Source organism: Schistocerca piceifrons, chromosome 2 (genome assembly GCF_021461385.2).
Source record: "Schistocerca piceifrons isolate TAMUIC-IGC-003096 chromosome 2, iqSchPice1.1, whole genome shotgun sequence".
Lineage (NCBI taxonomy): Eukaryota > Metazoa > Arthropoda > Insecta > Orthoptera > Acrididae > Schistocerca > Schistocerca piceifrons.
The window spans coordinates 357,064,405-357,087,567 of NC_060139.1; the positions used below are offsets into that span (position 1 = coordinate 357,064,405).

Below are 23,163 nucleotides of genomic sequence, written 5' to 3' on the forward strand. Positions count from 1 at the left end.
CTATGGCTGTACTACTGTTCCCCTGACCCTAGTTAGAAGAAAAAACAGTCTGCAACCGGACTGATGCAGCAGAAATGAGACTCCTGGTTACAGGTTCATAGATTGGATAAATAATAGTAAAATAAGGAGTGAACAGGCTGTCAAAAGCATACTTCAGAAAACAAAGAAGTACAGAAAGAAATGGTATGAGGGTGTTCAAATGATATTATAAGAACGAGTACCTAAAGTAATATACAAATATACACATCAAGGGACAAGGAATGTTGGGCGTCCTCAGAAGAGATGGAAAGATCAGCTGCATTCTGCTTGAAATTACAACAGCCAAGAATGCCTAAACCAAAACTGGGCTTCATTTCTTTTTCTCCATCCCTCCAGAGAGCTTCACTTTATCTTTTTGTCGTGTAGTGTATTTAACGGTTCGGTTGTTGTTGTGGTCTTCAGTCCTGAGACTGGTTTGATGCAGCTTTCCATGCTACTCTATCCTGTGCAAGCTTCTTCATCTCCCGGTACGTACTGCTACCTACATCCTTCTGAATCTGCTTAGTGTATTCATCCCTTCGTCTCCCTCTACGATTTTTACCCTCCACGCTGCCCTCCAATGCTAAATTGGTGATCCCTTGACGCCTCAGAACATGTCCTACCAACCGATCCCTTCTTGTAGTCAACTTGTACCATAAACTCTTCTTCTTCCCAATCCTATTCAATACCTCCTCATGAGTTCCGTGATCTACCTATCTAATCTTCAACATTCTTCTGTAGCACCACATTTAGAAAGTTTCTATTCTCTTCTTGTCCAAACTATTTATCGTCCATGTTTCACCCCCATACATGGCTACACTCCATACAAATACTGGGTGATCAAAAAGTCAGTATAAATTTGAAAACTGAATAAATCACGGAATAATCTAGATAGAGAGGTACAAATTGACACACATGCTTGGAATGACATGAGGTTTTATTAGAACCAAAAAATAGAAACGTTAAAAAATGTCTGACAGATGGCGCTTCATCTGACCAGAATAGCAATAATTAGCGTAACAAAGTAAGACAAAGCAAAGATGATGTTCTTTACAGGAAATGTTCAATATGTCCACCATCATTCCTCAACAATAGCTGTAGTGTTGTGAACAGCACTGTAAAGCATGTCCCGAGTTATGGTGAGGCATTGGCGTCGAATGTTGTCTTTCAGCATCCCTAGAGATGTCGGTCGATCACGATACACTTGCGACTACAGGTAACCCCAAAGCCAATAATCGCACGGACTGAGGCCTGGGGACCTGGGAGGCCAAGCATGACGAAAGTGGCGGCTGAGCACACTATCATCACCAAACGACGCGCGCAAGAGATCTTTCACGCGGCTAGCAATACTTTGTTTTTTTTCGGTTCTAATAAAACTCCATGTCATTCCAAACATGTGTGTCAATTTTTACCTCTCAATCTTCGTTGTTTCGTGGTTTAATAAGTTTTCAAATTTGTACTGACATATTGATCACCCAGTAGTTTCAGAAACAACTTCCTGACACTACAAGCTATACTCGATGTTAACAACTTTCTCTTCTTCAGAAACGCTTTCCTTCCAATTGCCAGTCTACATTTTATATCCTCTCTACTTCGACCATCATCAGTTATTTTGCTCCCCAAATAGCAAAACTCCTTTACAACCTTAAGTGTCTCTTTTCCTAATCTAATTCCCTCAGCATAACCCGACTTAGTTCGACTACATTCCATTATCCTTGTTTTGCTTTCGTTGATGTTCATCTTATTTCCTCCTTTCAAGACACTGTCCATTCCGTTCAACTGCTCTTCCAAGTCCTTTGCTGTTTCTGGCAGAATTACAATGTCATCGGTGAACCTCAAAGTTTTTATTTCTTCTCCATGGATTTTAATACCTACTCCGAACTTTTCTTTTGTTTCCTTTACTGCTTGCTCAATACACAGATTGAATAGCATCGGGGAGATGCTACAACCTTGTCTCGCTCCCTTCCCAACCGCTGCTTCCTTTTCACGTCCCTCGACTCATAACTGCCATCTGGTTTTTGTACATATTGAAAATAGCCTTTCGCTCCCTGTATTTTACCCCTGCCACCTTCAGAATTTGAAAGAGAGTGTTCGAGTCAACATTGCCAAAAGCTTTCTCTAAGTCTACAAATGCTAGAAACGTAGGTTTGCCTTTCCTTAATCTTTCTTCTAAGATAATCCGTAGGGTCAGTATTGCCTCACGTGTTCCAACATTTCTACGGAATCCCAACTGATCTTCCCCGAGGTCGGCTTCAATCAGTTTTTCCCTTCGTCTGTAAAGAATTCGCGTTAGTATTTTGCAGCTGTGACTTATTAAACTGATAGTTCGGTAATTTTCACATATGTCAACACCTGCTTTCTTTGGGATTGGAGTTATTATATTCTTCTTGAAGTCTGAAGATATTTGGCCTGACTCATATATCTTGCTCACCAGATGGTAGAGTTTTGTCAGGACTGGCTCTCCCAAGGCTGTCAGTAGGTCTAACGGAATGTTGTCTACTCCCGGGGCCTTGTTTCGACTCAGGTCTTTTAGTTGTCTGTCAAACTCTTCACGCAGTATCATATCTCCCATTTCATCTTCATCTACATCCTCTTCCATTTCCATAATATTGTCCTCAAGTACATCGCCCTTGTATAGACCCTCTATATACTCCTTCCACCTTTATGCTTTCCCTTCTCTGTTTAGAACTGGGTTTACATTTGAGCTCTTGACATTCATGCAAGTGGTTCTCTTTTCTCCAAAGGTCTCTCTAATTTTCCTGTAGGCAGTATCTATCTTACCCCTCGTGAGATAAGCCTCTACATCCTTACATTTGTCCTCTAGCCATGCCTGCTTAGCCATTTTGCACTTCCTATCGATCTCATTTTTGAGACGTTTGTATTCCTTTTTGCCTGCTTCATTTACTGTTTTAAATTTTCTTCTTTTATTAATTAAATTCAATATTTCTTCTGTTACCAAGGGATTTCTAGTAGCCCTCTTCTTTTTACCTACTTGATCCTCTGCTGCCTTCACTACTTCATCCCTCAAAGCTACCCATTCTTCTTCTACTGTATTTCTTTCCCCCATTTCTGTCAATTGTTCCCTTATGCTCTCCCTGAAACTTTGTACAACCTCTGGTTCTTTCAGTTTATCCAGATTCCATCTCCTTAAATTCCCACCTATTTGCAGTTTCGTCAGTTTTAATCTACAGTTCATAACCAATAGATTGTGGTCAGAGTCCACATCTGCCCCTGGAAATGTCTTACAATTTAAAACCTGGTTCCTAAATCTCTGTCTTACCATTATATAATCTGTCTGAAACCTGTCACTATCTCCAGGCTTCTTCCATGTATACAACCTTCTTTTATTATTCTTGAACCAAGTGTTAGCTATGATTAAGTTGTGCTCTGTGCAAAATTCTATCAGGCGGCTCCCTCTTTCATTTCTTAGCCCCAATGCATATTCACCTACTACGTTTCCATCTCTCCCTTTTCCTACTACCGAATTCCAGTCACCCATAACTATTAAATTTTCGTCCCCCTTCACTATCTGATCCGGTAGCGATCGGAAATGAATGAATATCTGTCTGAACTTACATACCTCTCGAAACTGCTACTCCCGTCAGCCACCGCGCCGGGAATCTTCTTATAGTGAACACTTAATAAACTACGGTGGCGTAGGCAGACAGCTGGGTACTCACGAGTGGGGTCCGGGCCTGGCGCTGGGGGCGGCGGGGGCGGCACGGGCAGCGCGGCCAGACCCAGGCCGAAACCCGCGCCCGCGGTCGCCGCTGGCAGCGCCGTCCATGGCTTCCCCTGCAACACCGCAACACGCATTACTGCTGGGCTGCAGAGGCGCCCCGCTGACGACTTCTCGCTCAGCGTTAAGGAAGCAGTCGCATTTCAGCAATTACTGCAAAGTACTTTGCTTTCTGGGCATCCGCAGCTGTTGAAAGGCATGATAGTAGGAATAATTCCGCTGGCAGCTGGTAAAATTTTTGTATTACTGATACACAACCAGTTTCGCGGCCTAAAGCCACGTTATCAGGCGCTACCTCCACGATAAAGAGTAATATGCAGTGCCTCAACTTTGTGGACATTGAAATTAATAAAGCTGATGTGAAAAATATACTTACAGTGTTAAAAGGTCTTAGATGTACCCATCGCTCCTAGTCAAGATTATTCAGTCAATATTGTCTACTTTGTACCGGCGAACGAAGAGTGACAAAAACGTGATCCATAAATTTCGTAAAAATTGCTCGTGAGTGGATCGTGTAGTTACAGACCCTTGTTTTAAAACTTGCCAGCATTTAACAAAATTATGGTGAGAGGGTGCTGATTTTTTAAAAAAAGCCGGATTTGCAATAAAAAACAGCCACTACTAACGTGATTAGTCAGGGCACAATGGAAATTACTGTGTGGGATGGTAAAAGCTGCCACTTTCTTCCCGGTGTGACGGCAGGGTGACCCAGTGTTGGCGAGGATAAAAGCGTCTCACTTAAGCGACTAAGACGGATTATCAGGCTGGCGGAATGAAGACTACCTTGTGGACTGTGTGACGTCATGTACTCATGACCAGCGGTGCTGGGTCGCTCCCTTTACGAACCATAATAATACTGAATTTTATTACATACTATTACTTAATCGTATAAACAATCCAAGTTAGCCAATGCTAAGGTTCTTTAATTCCAACTGATTATTCAACGAGAACTGTGTATGTTCTTCTTGTATCTAAAAATTTCTACTTGCTCTAACATATTCAAAATATGTATTTTTTTATTGAGTATTTTTAAATTTTCTAAAGGGCTCGTGACGCTGCGCCCCGTTTTGTGCAAGGGCGCTGTTAGTGCCGATCAGGAATTATTTAAGTTAAGATGTTACTGCAGTCTTATTCGAAATGACATATGAGTTTGCCCTACGGGAGGGTAATCGTTTTCCATGTAAGGCAGTACACGCCCGCTTCATTATATTTATTTAACACAGTTTTTTCTTTACGCCTGTGTTTACGGCTTGATCCGAAGAAGTAAAGTACACTGGAATTATGGTTTTAGGTCTCATACATCTGCCTATATTTTCGGATACTGCATCCAAATATGGTGACCAGTTGGTCTGAGTGTTATAGGATCGCTGGCCGGAGTGGCCGAGCGGTTCCAGGTGCTACAATCTGGAACCGCGCGACCGCTACGGTCGCAGGTTCGAATCCTGACTCGGGCATGGATGTGTGTGATGTCCTTAGGTTAGTTAGGTTTAAGTAGTTCTAAGTTCTAGAGCACTGATGACCTCAGAAGTTAAGTCCCATAGTGCTCAGAGCCATTTGAACCATTTTGTTATAAGATCTGTCTCTGATCCACTACGAGAAAGAAAGGTTTTCGTTTCTAATATGGTTCCATTAACTGCGTTAACAGATTCTAGATCATTACAGTTTTGATACGTCATAAGCTGTATATATAGCTTTAGCCCGCGAAACCTGTTTTGTACCAACAAAACATAAATTTTACATGTAACAGAGGAATGTTTCTTAGCATCTGTGTTTACTGGTCTGACAGTCATGACAGGATATGTTACTGTGTATCATGGACGACGTCAACTTCGGTTTCTGGCACTTTGGTGGGCTGCTGTAGCTTGTGGAGTGCTGATTAAGCTGTATATCTTATGTTTAATGCCATATTTGTATTTTAACTTACGCGAAATTTCGAAAATAAAATAAAAATGGCGTACTGATCAAAAGACCGAGACAGCGGGTAAGATCAAGGACTCTGATTCGTAGAATATGGAATGTGAGGAGTTGGCAGATAAAATTGATAATATATTTATTAGGTGTACAAATTTGCTTCCGCCGTTTTGCAGTAGTTGGCAATAGTGGCAAGGGCTGGTGGAGGTAGAAGGTACTAAGTGTCACGCAATACGTTTAGGCGTGTGTAAACATTTTTTAAAAGTATTCTGACTGGTTTGATGCGGCGCGACACGAATTCCTCTCTTGTGGCAACCTCTTCATCTCAGGGTAGCACTTGCAACCTACGTTGCAACCTAAGTCCTCAATTATTTGTTGGATGTTTTCCAATCTTTGTCTTCCTCTATAGTTTTTACCCTATACAGCCTCCCTCTAGTACCATGCAAATTTTTACCTGATGTCTTAACAGATGTCGATATCATCCTGTCCCTTCTCCTTGTCAGTGTTTTCCATATATTCCTTTCCTCGCCGATTCTGCTGACAAGGGAACCTCCCCATCGCACCCCCCTCAGATTTAGTTATAAGTTGGCACAGTGGATAGGCCTTGAAAAACTGAACATAGATCAATCGAGAAAACAGGAAGAAGTTGTGTGGAACTATGAAAAAAATAAGCAAAATATACAAACTGGGTAGTCCATGCGCATGACAGGTAACATCAAGGACATTATAGGCTCAGGAGCGCCGTGGTCCCATGACTAGCGTGAGCAGCTGCGGAACGAGAGGTCCTTGGTTCAAGTCTTCCCTCGAGTGAAAAGTTTAATTTTTTATGTTCAGACAATTATTATCCGTCCGTCCGATGCGAGGTAACTGCGCCGTAGTATGGGGACGCTACACCTAAACAAGAAAACCTAAATCGGGCAAGGTAGAAGAATCTATTTACCCATTCGCCAAGTGTACAAGTTAGGTGGGTCGACCACATGTTCCTGTCATGTAACGCATATGCCGTCACCAGTGTCGTATAGAATGTATCAGAAGATCATAACTTTGCGAAAATAAAGAAGGTAAACGTTTTACTCGAGGGAAGACTTGAACCAAGGATCTCTCGTTCGGCAGCTGCTCACGCTAACCACGGGACCACGGCGCGCATGAGCTCACACTCTCCTTGATGTTGCCTATCTTGCCCATGGACTACTCAGTTTTCATATTTTCCTTATTTTTTCATAGTTCCACACAACTTCTTCCTGTTTTCTCGATTGATCTGTGTTCAGTTTTTCAAGGCCTATCCACTGTGCCAACTTATAACTAAATCTGAGGGGGGTGCGATGGGGAGGTTCCCTTGTGAGAAACGTCTCGTTCCTTATCAGTCCACCTTATTTCCAGCATTTTTCTGCAGCACCACATCTCAAATGCTTCGATTCTCTTCTGCTCCGGTTTTCCCACTGTCCATGTTTCACTACCATACAATGCTGTCCTCCAAACGTACATTCTCAGAAATTACTTCTTCAGATTAAGGCCTATGTTTGATGCTAGTAGACTTCTCTTGGTCAGGAATGTAAAACAAAAGCCATCAAAACATTAATACGATTCTTGATTACATCATAAAGCTATTCTCGATTGAATACGTCAACTTATAGGTCCAATTTCCGTAATTTGTGGGATATTTTAATTTTCTGTTTTAACATGAATAAATGTGTGTCTGAAGCTAATAAAATGCTGGGTGAGACCTAAGGTAAGACACCTATTAATGAAAGAACGTACAGAGAATGGTTCGAACGGTGATTTTGATGTCGGAGACCAGCATGGCTGTGGAAGAGAGAAGGTTTTCGAAGCTACTGAAACTGACGGAAACAGTCACAGAGGATCGTTATCGAAAGCAGTTGATGCGTATCAGCCGAGCACTGAAAGACAAACGGTCGCAATACAACGATCGATATGAAATGGTGATCTCGCAGCATGAGAATTCTCAACCCAGCGTCGTAAAACCCGTTGGAACATACTTTGCAGCCGGCAGGGGTGGCTGAGCGGTTTTAGGCGCTACAGTCTGGAACCGCGTGACCGCTACGGTCGCAGGTTCGAATCCTACCTCGGGCATGAGTGTGTGTGATGTCCTTAGGTTAGTTTTGTTTCAGTAGTTCTAAGTTCTAGGGGACTGATGACCTCAGAAGTTAAGTCCCATAGCGCTCAGAGCCATTTGAACCATACTTTGCACATTCAAATGGGAAGTCCTGCCACAGCCGCCATATCATCCAGACGTTGCTTCCTTTGACTACCACCTCTTTTGATCAGTAGCACACGGCCTGGCTCACCAGCGCTTCCGGTCACATTAACAAGTTCAGAATATAATAGATTCGATTTATGGACCTCCTCAAAAGGTGCTCGGCTCTTCCGCGGGATTCGTACGCTGCCCGAAAGAGGGGAGAAAGTAGTGGCCACCGATGGCCAATACTTTGAATCGCAATTGTTTTGTGAGTTTTTCATAATGAAGTCTCTAACCTGAAGAAAAAACGTCGGAAGCAAAGTTGTAGAACTAATAAAGAAATGGAAGTACTGGAAATGGATATTGTGGCAATGACAGAAACGAATAATTATTTAAATAAAAACGAATTTTTAACAACCATATTTTTATGTCGGTCTAAAAAGTATAAAACAGCTTGTTCTAGCTCATACAAATTCTTAACCCCATACGTGCAGTCCAGTAAATTTATGAAACTGGGTTTTTAATCGATATGGAAATACTTGTAAGATTTAAAACAAAAAAGGCGCGTGCAATTGATAATATTAAGGAGGTAAACAATTAATTCATCATGAAACGTATACGCAGTTGCGAATATGGGCAATCATCAGCTGTATAACGGAATGACGACAGTGAAAATTTGTGCCATACCGGGACCCGAACTCGCATTTCACGGTCATCGCAAGAAGTCGTCTCACCATTAGGCTATCCAACCACGCGAAATGGTTAAACGATACTTCCTTATGTCGTCAACCATTTGTCTACAACTTTGCTTGCAGGTTCGAGGTAAACATCGATATCGCGGTGCAACACCACCTACTGGTAAAATGTGCCTGCGACTCTCGTTGTCGCTGTAAACCGAAGGTAATGGATCAGTGTGACGTAAGCAGACGTGCAGGATGCCCTGCAGACGTATACGCGAACCGTACCGTAAAATCAGTGAGTTTTAAAGAGGGCGCATTATTGGCATGAGCGAATGTGTTTCACTTACCCGGAAAACTGCTGCTCGTATAGGACGAAGTGTTTCGGCTGTGCAACGGGTGTGAGGAGAATGGTTCACGGAAGGCCGTAGAAGACGACGAGATGAGTCAGGTCGACCACCCAGACCCCCTCCCCCCCCCCCCCCCCCCCGAGAAAATCGACACCTCATCCGAATGCCATTGCAGGACAGATCTGCGTTCCGCTCGGTTCTGGCACAAAATGGAACGCTGTAAAACATCGTACACTAACAGGAATTACTGGCCGATGGCGTTTATTACGGCATGAGTTACACGTGCTTGTCGTCCACTTCTCCGCATACCTTTGACGAATGTCCAGAAACATGCTAGACGGCAGTGGTGTATGGAACGACGTCACTGGGGACAGATATGACACCAAATAGTGTTTTCGGACGAATCCATGTTCCGTTTGTTTGAAAATGATGGCCGCATTTTGGTTCGCCGCAGACAAGAGATGCGGCATCACAGTGACTGCATTCGCACAAGACATACAGCGCCAGCTCAAGGCCATATGGTGTGGGGTGCTATTGGGTACAACCACAAATCGCAGTTGGCGCGTGTCCAGGACACTGCAACCAGCAACGCACGACTACATGTTGCTGCACGAACAATTGCCTTCTTGGTATCACAGGACGTCAGCCTTTGGCCTAGCCCGCCAGATCACCAGAGTTGTCCCCAATGGAATATGCGTGGGATATGGTGAAACGACGGATGCAATGCTGTGTGACCCAACGTCAACCACCACACATGAACTCTGGAAAGAGGTGGATACATTATGGCTGGTTATATCACAGGACGCCATCCGCACCTTATACGCGTCGATGTCATTACACAGGGAACAAGTCATCAGGGCCCATGGCGGACCCTGTGCCCACTAGGCAACAGGGCACTTGCTGAACCAAGGTGACTGAAATGATAATCATTTCTACAGAACGTACTAATGTACATGTTCTGTGAATATGAACGTCCTATATCTAGTCGGTCAAGGTGTTCTGTTATTTCTGACTTGAGTGCAGAAAGCCGCAGGTCTCAACCCGTCCACGGTCTGTTCGTGAACAACATTACGCCTGACGCCGGAGGACAGGCCTAACGGAAGCGCCGGCGCCTGTAACTTCGAAGTTCTGTAGCGCCATTGAATGATGTTTCCCGTATCGGGTTCCTATCCTCATTTTGTTCCTCAAGACAGTATCGGGTTCCTATCCTCATTTTGTTCCTCAAGACATTCAAACAGAAATAACAGGTTTTCTCTTGATTATTACAGGTAAACTGTGAAAGGTGGAAAGACATAGCGCATGTCACTAGATAGAGGAAGGCTCAGATTTTTGTGTTCGCAGAGACACTATACTGTGCACTCAACTTGAGCACTACGCGTTGTTCGAGAAAGATCGAAATGGTAGTCCGTATCCGTGTGAACACATCTCGAGTACTACGCACATTTTTACCAGACATGCGTGGCTCATTAGTGCTCTTCCCTTTGCGCATGCAACCAACTTCCAAGAATTTCCTTCCAAGTCATAAATCTGCTTGTGCAGAGGCTGCTTCTTGCTAAATAATCGGCGGTATGGACTATGGACTGACTTCGTGCAAATTCCAACACATAAAGTGTGGTGTAGTCACCATGTTGCTGCAAACAAGCTGTGTCAAAAATTTGAACCTTCCTCTATATAGACGCAATGTGTTTCTATTTTTTATTCTTTACCCATAATAAACAGTCGAAAACTGTTCTTCTTTTTCGAGTCACCCATTATATAATATGTGTTTAGGTTCCTTTGTACCTCCAAGTACATATGGCTAGAGCTAGCCATAAATGATTATTTTCTCCTGGATAGCACGTCAGGTGCTGAAGTGTGGACGCAAGGACGCCAAACGGTTAGTCTATACCGACAGGCGTAGCCCACTTAGTGTTACAGTTACGACCGTGCAGAAAAGTTGAGATAGTAAATTATGTGGCGCGTTTGCGGGGAGAGTGTTAGACGCAGAGAAAAAGCAGCTAACACACTGAAGTGAGTACAAGTTAAAATATTAAGCTACCAATGATCATAATATCTGCACTTATACCCCTAAGAAACTGGTGTAGGCACGCGTATTCCAATACAGAGATATATAAACAGGCAGAATACGGCGCTGCTGACGGCAACGCGTATATAAGACAGCAAGTGTCTGGCTCTGTTGTTAGATCGGTTACTGCTGCAACAATGGCAGGTTATCAAGATTTAAGTGAATTTGAACATGGTGTTATAGTCGGCGCACGAGCGACGGAACACAGCATCTCCGAGGTAGCGATGAAGTGGGGATTTTCCAGTACCGTGAATGTCAGGAATCCGGTAAAACATCAAATCTCCGACATCGCTGCGGCCGGTAAAAGTTCGAGCAAGAACGGGACCAACGACGACTGAAGAGAATCGTTAAACGTGACAGAAGTGCAACCCTTCCGAAAATTGTTGCAGGTTTCAGTGCTGATCCATCAACAATTGTCAGCGTGCGAACCACTCAGCGAAACATCATCGATATGGGCTTTCGATGCCGAAGGACCAGTCGTGTACCCTTGATGACTGCACGACACAAAGGTTTTTGCTAACGTGGGCCTGTCAACACCGACATTGGACTGTTGATGACTGGAAACATGTTGCCTGGTCGAACGAGACTCGTTTCAAATTGCATCGAGCGGATGGAAGTGTACGGGGATGGAGACAATCTCATAAATCCATAGAACCTGCATGTCAGAAGGGGACTGTTCAGGCGAGTGAAAGTTCTTTAATGGTATGGGGCGTGCGCAGCTGGAGTGATATGGGGCCTATGATACGTCTAGATACGACTCTGATAGCTGACATGTATGTAAGCTTCCTGTCGGATCACCTGCATCTACTCATGTTCATTGTGCATTCCGCCGGAGTTGGGCAATTCCAGCAGGACAATGCGACACCCAGCACGTCCAGAATTGGTACAGAGCGGCTCCGGGAACACTCTTCTGAGTTTGAACACTCCCACTTGGCTACCAAACTCCCCAGACATGAATATTATTGAGCATATCTGGATCTGCATGCCTTGCAACGTGCTGTGCAGAAGGGATCTACACCCCCTCGTACTCTTATGGATTTATGGACAGCGCTGCAGGATTCATGGTGTCAGTTCCCTCCAGCACCACTTCAGACATTAGTCGAGTCCATGCCACGTGGTGTTGCGGCACTTCTGCGTGCTCGCGAGGGGCCTACACGATATTAGGCAGATGTACCAGTTTCTTTGGCTCTTCAGTGTATATGTTAAGTAAATCTTCTGTTTACTGTGATAACTTGTTCGCTAACATTTCTGCTCCTGTCGAGATTCCCTATGTTGAAAGTTGACATCTCTCCTTACCGTTGTGTACAAAGTTGCGCATAACAGATGCGTTTTCGCTAGGGGCCGTAGTATCGAATTATTCAAGAAAACATACAAAAGTGGTACTTTCAACATTGCAGCCCAGTCAGCAATCGTGATAATCTAATATATAAGAAACTATCAGCCTCGATTGCGGTAATGAAACCAAATAATTGAGACTTCTTCAGAAGATACATCTGAATCTATAATTTGTCTAAGAGACTACGCCTATTCAGGCTGTTTTAGTTTTATTTCTAGACCACGCCCTATTAGACAAATTATAGATTCAGGTATATCTTCTGAAAAAGGCTCAATTACTTGGGATGAAACCTAGGGAAAGGTTGGTTTCATTACAGCAATCGAGGCTGGTAGTTTCTTGTTGTTGTTGTGGTCTTCAGTCCTGAGACTGGTTTGATGTAGCTCTCCATGCTACTCTATCCTGTGCAAGCTTCTTCATCTGCCAGTACGTACTGCAGCCTACATCCTTCTGAATCTGCTTAGTGTATTCATCTCTCGGTCTCCCTCTATGATTTTTACCATCCACGCTGTCCTCCAATACTAAATTGGTGATCCCTTGATGCCTCAGAACATGTCCTACCAACCGATCCCTTCTTGTAGTCAAGTTGTGCCACAAACTCCTCTTCTCCCCAATCCCATTCAATACCTCCTCATTAGTTATGTGATCTACCCATCTAATCTTCAGCAGCCTTCTGTAGCACCACATTTCGAAAGCTTCTATTCTCTGCTTGTCCAAACTATTTATTGGCCACGTTTCACTTCCATACATGGCTACACTCCATACAAATACTTTCAGAACCGACTTCATGACACTTAAATCTATACTCGATGTTAACAAATTTCTCTTCTTCAGAAACGCTTTCCTTGCCATTTCCAGTCGACATCTCATATCCTCTCTACTTCGACCATCATCAGTTATTTTGCTCTGCAAATAGCAAAAGTCCTTTACTACTTTAAGTGTCTCATTTCCTAATCTAATTCCCTCAGCATCACCCGACTTAATTCGATTACATTCCATTATCCTAGTTTTGCTTTTGTTGGATCGTTTGGTAGGACATGTTCTGAGGTATCAAGAGATCACCAATTCAGTATTGGAGGGCAGCGTGGAGGGTAAAAATCGTAGAGGGAGACCAAGAGATGAATACACTAAGCAGATTCAGAAGGATGTAGGTTGCAGTAGGTACTGGGAGATGAAGAGGCTTGCACGGGATAGAGTAGCATGGAGAGCTGCATCAAACCAGTCTCAGGACTGAAGACCACAACAACAACAACGATGTTCATCTTATATCCTCCTTTCAAGACACTGTCCATTCCGTTCTTATATAATACAAAAGTGGCCTGCAAACGCGTTTTTCGTGAATAACTTCAAAATCGTGGTCTGCAGAAAGCGAATCCTAGTGCAAAATTTGACAACATTTAATTTCTTATAAAAAGTCCTGTTCATTTTTTTCTGTAGGACTAATAGTTTGCACTAAGCGATCGAAAGGATATGAAAATCTCGTGTGTGGTTTTTGAAGACGTTGAGGTTGCCTAAAACCCATAGATAGGGGCAGCTGAATCGTCTTGTATATACTTGGTGGATGCCGGCCCACGTTGCCGACCTGCCTGTTTTTTTCCTGACGGGCGATATCATCCGCCTAGTGTCGCCCCTTTAATGAACTGCACCTCTCAGCGAGAAGCTACGGAGCTGTTCCTAACCTGGATACGTGTAAAGCCCGTATTACAGGATGTGCCTAAGCCGTACACCTATGCACCAACGCCCCTAACGTGCATACCTGTAACTACAGACTGGTTCACTTCCGACCTATTACTCCATCCACGCGGGAAATACCTAGCGCGCATGCGCAGCAGCCGACTGTACGCGCGAAAAGAAAATAGATGTCTTATATCCTGACGTCTTGTAAAGTCGTTCGTTCTACCGCGCGCAACTCAAGGGCGACTGTATGATATACTGAAGCGTCACACGTTCAAATTATTTGTGAACTCAAGATTCCTATTTATAAAGTGTTTTCTACCAATATGTATTAAGCAATAGTTTTTCTCTAATGTAGGTTAGTACTGTTCTGAATTACAGACGCAACAGTTTTATATTACGACACTTGATTACACAGGTATATGTATATAGAAATTTAGATTTATACAGCATATTGCACATGGAGGATCCACTTGTTTTTGGAGCTATTGCCCTGGCAGTGACAGTAAATCTTGGGATTAGGGCAGAACGGCGACGAAAACAAAAAGTCAAACGTTGTTGGGTTCGACCCTGGCTGACAAGAAGGGTGGAAGGCATAGAAATATATTCCCTGTTAATGAAAGAACTGAGGCCCGAAGATCCGCAAGAATTTCGGAACTTCGTTAGGATGGACATGGCCTGTTTCGAGAAGCTGCTATCAATGATAGAAGATGGAAACAGAAAGTGTGACACAGTCATGAGGGAGGCTATCTCACTTTCTAGAGAGTAAGAATTATATGGTTATGTTTTGTGATTATACCAGCCTAGATCACTAATAAAATACCGGTGAACTCCCTGTTATGTTGTAACATTACGTTTCCTGGCGAATGGAGAATGTTTTAAGAGTCTGGCTTTTAGCCACAGAATAGCACAACCAACCATTTGAAAAGCTGTTGTGGATGTATGCACTGCAATTTGCAACACATTAAATTACCAATACTTAGGTAACCTTGTGTTATTTTTCCAACTTTTGACTATACTCAGAATTTTGCAGTCCTCGTCTGTCACACTGGGGCAAACTGCAAGGACTTTCTCCCTTTCACTGCCAGTTTCTGTTTTCTGGCTTGTTGAAATCAAGCAAGAGGTGCAATTAAATCAAACCTGAACTTTCGTAAACTAAGGCATTACGATACAAATCGAAAATAACCGTACAACGTTATATGCATATTCCTCAGAAAGAAACGATTTCCGACTACCTTATTATGATACAGTGTGTCATACATACACCTTTCCTCGCTGTATGCCTGATTTCAGACGCTTAATTCCTCTCTGCTCCATTTCATTTCTAGAATACGAAGCTATCAATAGAAAAAGTCCCTTCACAAACAGCTAGTATATAAGAGTCTACTGCAAAAAAAGTTTCTTTTCTGCATTTGTGAAACCAGTTTACTGAAAAAAAATGCAGAAGACCCCTAACGCGAAAAATCACCATCACGAACGTCTGAAATTAGCCAATAGAAGCCTAACAATAACCAAACAACAAGCAGAAAGCACCGTGGTACACCCTTCTGCGCATGCGCGAGTTATCGCTGCCTACTGCGCATGCGCGGATTGACGGCAGTTTAGAACTGCTCTCTATTCCTGCGTGCAGATAATGTGTCTGCTAATTTTCGTAGTTTCATCCGTTCCGCCTCTAGATGGCTGTCGCGATAGACCAGTGCCGTTCGCAGCGGATAGTCGTGTAATACCGGCTTAAGAAAGCGACGGTCACGTTGCGGCAGTCACAGAAAGCGAGGAGGCCGCTGCGTGGCGCAGCTCGGCAGGTGCTAAGATGCGTACAGCAGCGAGTGCGGCCGCAGCGGGCGGTCCGGCGCTCGGCCCCGTATTTTTACGCCGGGCGGGCACCTGGGTAGCCGCGCGGCGCGCTGGCCGCCGTCCAGCGCTATTTCCACCGCCGCAGCGCACAGCCGCGCCGCTTCGCGATCCCCGACACGCACGCTTTCCATTTCTCGATCGGGCACTGTGTTAATAGCCTTGCCGCGCCCCCAAAACTTTCCGCGCCTCCTGTCCAGGAACCCCCCTCCACCGTTCTGACCGGCCGCTCCTGCCACCTAAATACTACACTCGCTGATGCGATGCGCTGGTGACAACACAAATGTTCTGCCCCAATCCACCATCTTCATTGAAAACGCCCTCCCCGTCTACTCCTCTTCCCCCTGTCCCTCTCGGTGGCTCGCCGACGTTTCGACCAGCAATACACTGTCGAACAGATCACGCTCACAATATTCCCCCACCACGTGTCTCTATCCACAGTGGTCAAAACGGTTAGCAGAGTTGAAACTTCTAGCTAGATTAAAATTTTGTGCCACACACGGTCGAACCCGGAACCTTACCTCTTTCGATCAGTGTTGGTACAAACCTTTTTACTTTTTTGTCTTCGTTCTTTCAATCTGCTCAGAGACCTATTCAAGTTACAAACATCTTTGATGTACATATATGCAGACAGGATTGTTATGTTCTTTGTAAAATTCGTTGTGAAATGCAAGGTTCTGTGGGTACCCCTGTTATGATAAAATTAAAAACTTATAACTCACAAATAAAATAACCTCTCCTGGCGGTTTCCGATTACGAATATGAATACGGATCTGTGCTAGCGCCACATACTGTGGTCGTCGCTCGTACATGATCTCTACTATCGGGAAGACCACCTACCTACATTTAATGTTATACTACGACCGCAGATCAGCAATGTGAAGTTCTTGCTACAATTTGTGTATAGTTCATTGGTCGCATCACTTTTGAATGTTCATTCTCTAGTTTAAAAGCTGTCTATAAATGTTTGTGCCTTATAAATATATTTTTGTTGTTGCTTTTATTTGTTCAAAAGTTTTATTTTTGTATGATCTAATCTATCTGCAAAATGAAATGTTAGTGAAAGAATCTGCGACATGCAGTATTTATTCTTGAGCACTCAATCCGGTTGGCTTTGTCTTAAAAAGTGTCGTGATCCGTCTCCTTCAAGAGATGATTTCCGGAACATGCCAATAATTTTCTCTGTTTTACCTGCAACATGGCGGCGCACGCAACCTATTTGAATGTGTCGCTCCCTTCATGGTGACGTTTAGTGGGAAGATGATTAAAATAAAGTAGAAACCCACAACTAGTCGTTTTGAGTTGTATGTAGTTATTATTATTCGCTTTCCTTTTCGGCACCAAATGTTAATATACGAAACTAGTGCTAACCACAAACTTGATTAATCATGTTAGTCACTTTTATCGAATTCTGACATCACTCCTGAAGTTGTTTCATTATTTTACTTGTAATACTCACTTCTTCCCTGCATCCTCGATATCCTATCCTAAACATTAAGTTTCTCAACACCCTGCATGCACTCTCATATCATCAGTCGCCGCTCCCTTCACTGTACTGTCTACTCACTCTGAATTAGCGACCCTTCGGCCAGATGCGTCTACTGGTGTCGCACGCTGTGATTGCGTGACTAGTACACAGGGGATGACAGCAACAATACATTCGCCTTTCACTCGATACTGTTCTTCTGTATAATTCCTTTGCTTTACGTTAAGTTTCATAACTGCTACATCAAAGGGGCGCCGAATTCTGGGCAGCATTCATTAACATATTCGTACAAAGAATTTTAATTATAATCGTCTGCGCATTCATAAAAATATGAGATGACATCTGAGGTCTTCAAGGATAAAGTCACCTTACAACTGTAAGTCAATAAACCGAGAACCATCGGCAACGTGGCTGATTAGCAAGAGGTATCATAACTATCTTAGACGACAATTTTTGCAGATGAAGTTCACTTGGACACTAGTAAACGTTGTATAACGTTCAGCAACATGACTTATAGAATCTGCACATAGAGAACGATTGACATAATATTATCAGTCAACGTGAGTCAGTCAATGGCACTGGAGTATAGCTTCACTTCTGCTAATTTACGTGTAAACCAAAGACGTGAACAGAATATTGAGAAGGGATATCCAGATACACCTAAATGCGGAGATCATCATTTCTTCACGCTCATATCCCTTTGAAATGGAAGACAGAGAACTATTCAGTTTCAACAGATCTTTTAACAAGAACTGTACATGAAATATTGACCCAAACTTTTTTATATATCTTGGTGAAGGCACCGTTGGGCCTGTATATATCAGGTAGACTAGCATTGGTAGGAAAAATTTTTCTCACGAGTCACAATTAATTGTTGACCATAGTAAGCGACGGTTTTGCGAGCGTATTTGAAATTTTCTTTGTTGAGTAGATGTAAGGAAATTCAGAAAATCTTTCGTATATTATCGGTTTGAATGAAAGTTTGCCTTAAAGATGTACAAATGCAACAGAATGATCATCAATAAAGAAAAAAAAATGTTGCTGCATTACTGACATGAAGATGTTGGTTTGTGGGGAGCGCTCAACGTCGTGGTCATCAGCGCCGGCACAGGTTTCAGTCTTTCCATTTCCGGGCCGGCCACTACACGAATGATGATGAGAAGGTGAGGAAAACACAAACACCCAGTCCCAGCGCGTAGAAAATCCCCGACACGGACGGGAATTGAACCCCGGACCCCGTGATTCATAGGTAGCGACGTTAGCCACTGGACTAGAAGCTGCGGACGCGTTACTAACATGCTGCTGACGTCAATGCTATCAGTTAAATATGTAGGAGAAAAACGTTACGAAGTGGCCTCTATAAACGTTACGAAGTGGCCTCTATACTCTATCTGTACTACTATTACAAAGACAAGTCGTTGTTTAACATTGTTACCAAAGCTGCCGAAAAGTACTTTACAAATTTACTGCAGATTTTTGCATTTTTGCACGGTACTCTAATGAACATTCGGGCTGATACAGGCTAAGTATTTTTTCTAGATATAATATATACATATACATAGTACATAATCGGGAAGTGTTGTCAAAAATATCTCGATAAGTTCTTGACCAATTTACATGAATTTTTTAAATGATACTCTGATGAGCATTCGGACGATCATATGCTACATACATATTTTATCATTTATATAGTATAGAAATACATACGTAATATATAAACGGGAAACATTGTTACCACAAACCTCAAAAAGTTTCGTGACCGACTTACTTCAAATTTTTACACGATACTCTCCAGACGGACATAGGCTATATATCTTTTAATGTATATAATATATAAATGTTTAAATAATATATAAACTGGAAATGTTATTACTAATAATCTAAAAAAATTCTCAACCGATTCATGTACTTCAAATTTTTACAGATACTCTAATGAACATTTGGACGGACATAGGCTATACATTTTTAATGCGTATATTATATAAATATATAAATGTAATGTATAAATGAAAAACGTTGTAACCAAAAATCACGAAGAATTGACCGATTTACTTCAAATTTTACGCGATTCTCTAATGAATACTCCGACGGAGATGTACTATATATGTTCTTAAACTATGATGTGCAGGTTTTACGTTGAAACCGACGGCGAGAAAGAAAATGCTTTGCTGTGCTGTGAAATGTGCTGTTTTTTTATCTTTCTTGCAGTCAGTTTCAGCTTTGATAGCAAAGTATGTAAACCATCAGACAAATTGTTTCTCGCATATATACAGGGTGTCCATAAAGTCCCTATACAACTTCAAAACTTTATTACAACGGCAGTTGTTGAAATATTTTAACAAAATTTCTTTTATTGTAATCACTGTTTACTAAAGTTTTTATATTTAATAAAATTTTGTGTTTCAGATACTCTGTTGATGGAAAGAACAGAATCTCTATAAAATGGCAACTCCTCAAGAGAAGGCACAATGTGCGTCCTGGTTTATTGAGACAAAATCCGACATTCAGACTCAACGAAACTTCAGAATGAAGAATGGAAGAGATCCACCATCGCGCCGTTCAATCCGTGCATGGCACAAAAAATTTACGGAGACAGGGACAGTGTTGGATAAAGGGAGGAGCGGGAGACCAAGATCATCCAAGGAAAACATCGATCGCGTTTTAAACGTCTTCACTCGTTCACCTACGAAGTCCATCCACACTGCTGCCAGATAGTTGCAACTACCACGTTCAGTGTGCATGAGGTCTTCAACAAGAACTTAAGATTGTACGCTTACAAAGTGCAACTGTTACAGACACTTGCGCCAAATGACACGCCAACACGGGCAGAGTTTGCACTCAACGTACTGGAACGCCTTTCGGAGGATGAAGCATTCCTCAAGCGAGTTTGTTTCAATGACTAGGCAATTTTTCATGTTTCTGGGACATCAAACAGACACAATGTGAGAATCTGGGGATCTGAACACCCCCATGTGACTAGGGAGCTTCACCGGGGTAGTCCAAAAGTGAAGGTGTGGTGTGGAATCGTGTGCAACCGAATAATTGCCCCATTTTTCTTCAACGAGTCAACAGTTACTGCAGATGTTTACCTCGACCTTTTGACCGAATATGTAGCACCACAATTGATTGACTTGCAACCAATATCATTTTCCAGCAAGCTGGCGCACCACCACATTGGGGACTGCATGTTCGTCAGTTCCACAATGAAACATTTCCAGGCAGATGGATCAGGAGGGATGGGCCAATTCCTTGGCCACCCCGTTCGCCAGATATCACTCCTTTGAACTTTTTTTATGGGGTGTGTAAAAGATATCGTGTATCAAACACAGATACGGGACATTGCTGACTTGAAGCAAAGGATTCGTAATGCCATTGACATGATTGCTAACGCTATGCTACAGCGAACATGGCAAGAAATCGACTACGGTCTTGATGTGTTTCGTGCAATTAATGGCGCCCATATAGAGGTCTATTAAACACTGTCAAAAAAACTTTCATAAACACTAATTACAATAAAAGAAATGTTGTTAAAATATTTCAACAACTTCCGTTGTAATAAAATTTTGAAGTTTTAAAGGGACTTTATGGACAATCTGTATATTCTTATTCTTTATATGTACACTACTGGCCATTAAAATTGCTACACCAAGAAGAAATGCAGATGATAAACGGCTATTCATTGGACAAATATATTATACTAGAACTGACATGTGATTACATTTTCACGCAGTTTGGGTGCATAGATCCTGAGAAATCAGTACCCAGAACAACCACCTCTGGCCGTAATAACGGCCTTAATACGCTTAGGGCATTGAGTCAAACAGAGCTTGGACGGCGTGTACAGAAACAGCTGTCCATGCAGCTTCAGCACGATACCACAGTTTATCAAGAGTAGTGACTGGCGTATAGTGACGAGCCAGTTGCTCGGCCAACATTGACCAGACGTTTTCAGTTGGTGAAAGATCTGGAGAATGTGCTGGGCAGGGCAGCAGTCGAACATGTTCTGTATCCAGAAAGGCCCGTACAGGACCTGCAACATGCGGTCGTGCATTATCGTGTTGAAATGTAGGGTTTCGCAGGGATTGAATAAAGGGTAGAGCCACGGGTCGTAACACATCTGAAATGTAACGTCCACTGTTCAAAGTGTCGTCAATGCGAACAAGAGGTGACCCGGACGTGTAACCAATGGCACCCCATACCATCACGCCGGGTGATACGTCAGTATGGCGATGATGAATACACGCTTCAAATGTGCTTTCACCGCGATGTCGCCAAACACGGTTGCGACCATCATGATGCTGTAAACAGAACCTGGATTCATCCGAAAAAATGACGTTTTGCCATTCGTGCACCCAGGTTCATCGCTGAGTACAGCATCGCAGGCGCTCCTGTCTGTGATGCAGCGTCAAGGGTAACCGCAGCCATGGTCTCGGAGCTGATAGTCCATGCTGCTGCAAACGTCGTCGAACTGTTCGTGCAGATGGTTGTTGTCGTGCAAACGTCCCCATCTGTTGACTCAGGGATCGAGACGTGGCTGCACGATCCGTTACAGCCATGCGGATAAGATGCCTGTCATCTCGACTGCTAGTGATACGAGGCCGTTGGGATCCAGCACGGCGTTCCGTATTACCCTCCTGAACCCACCGATTCCATATTCTGCTAACAGTCATTGGATCTCGACCAACGCGAGCAGCAATGTCGCGATACGATAGGCTACAATCCGACCTTTATCGAAGTCGGAAACGTGATGGTACGCATTTCTCCTCCTTGCACGAGGCATCACAACAACGTTTCACCAGGCAACGCCGGTCAACTGCTGTTTGTGTATGAGAAATCGGTTGGAAACTTTCCTCATGTCAGCACGTTGTAGGTGTTGCCACCGACGCCAATCTTGTGTGAATGCTCTGAAAAGCTAATCATTTGCATATCACAGCATCTTCTTTCTGTCGGTTAAATTTCACGTCTGTAGCACGTCATCTTCGTGGTGTAGGATTTTTAATGGCCAGTAGTGTCATTTCAAACAAAAATTGTATACACAACAATTTACTGTTTTGTTTCCTTTCTTGTAGCCTGTTTTACGGAAAAAGATGTATTTATGGATTATTGGCGAATCGCCCGGAACTTTCTAATCCTACCCATTCGCAGATTAAAACTATGCGAAACCCTGTCATTGATGCTATCATCCTCACAGATGCAGCAGTTGGAGAGGTCACTCTCATACTACGTAGGCCAATGTCCCCAACCGATACCCATTAATTTTACGCGGCTTCCTCAAGCGAGTTTGTTTCAGTGACGAGGCAACTTTTCGTGTTTCTGGGACAAACATGGCTCAAGGTCAGATTGGTTCAAATGGCTCTGAGCACTAAAGGACTTAACATCTGAGGTCATCAGTCCCCTAGAACTTAGAACTACTTAAACCTGACTAACCTAAGAACATCACACACATCCATGCCCGAGGCAGGATTCGAACCTGCGACCGTAACGGTCACGTGGTTCCAGACTGAAGCACCTAGAACCGCACGACCACACCGGCCGGCCTCAAGATCTGAGAGAGTGGTTTAGAGGACAGGGAGAGGTGGTGAGGAGGAAGTGGACATTGAGATAGGAGGAAAAATGGATAGAGAGAGGTGATGTACAGGAAGAGGAAGGAGAGGAGGTGATGCACAGAAAGAGGGTGGGAAGGAGGAAGAGGAGATGGGCAATGAGAGTAAGAGGCAGAGAGAGGGATGAAGGAGTTTTGGACGTACATCCAATTCCCATAGATATTTAGCCACTGCGAAGCATTGCTGTGTTCACTAATGTAGTATAGGGATCAATTAAATTTCCCTGAAAATGGTTCAAATGGCTCTAAGCACTATGGGA

General features: G+C 43.2%; 1 protein-coding gene across 1 annotated transcript in view; it reads right to left on the reverse strand.

Moving 5' to 3' along the window:
- LOC124777822 (zinc finger CCHC domain-containing protein 24-like) overlaps positions 1–23,163 on the reverse strand; it is a 201,427-nt gene that overhangs the window by 113,006 nt on the left and 65,258 nt on the right. Inside the window, exon 2 of the mRNA XM_047253344.1 lies at positions 3,699–3,813. Within this exon, the coding sequence (XP_047109300.1) occupies positions 3,699–3,813 (115 nt within the window). The remainder of the gene's footprint in view (positions 1–3,698; positions 3,814–23,163) is intronic.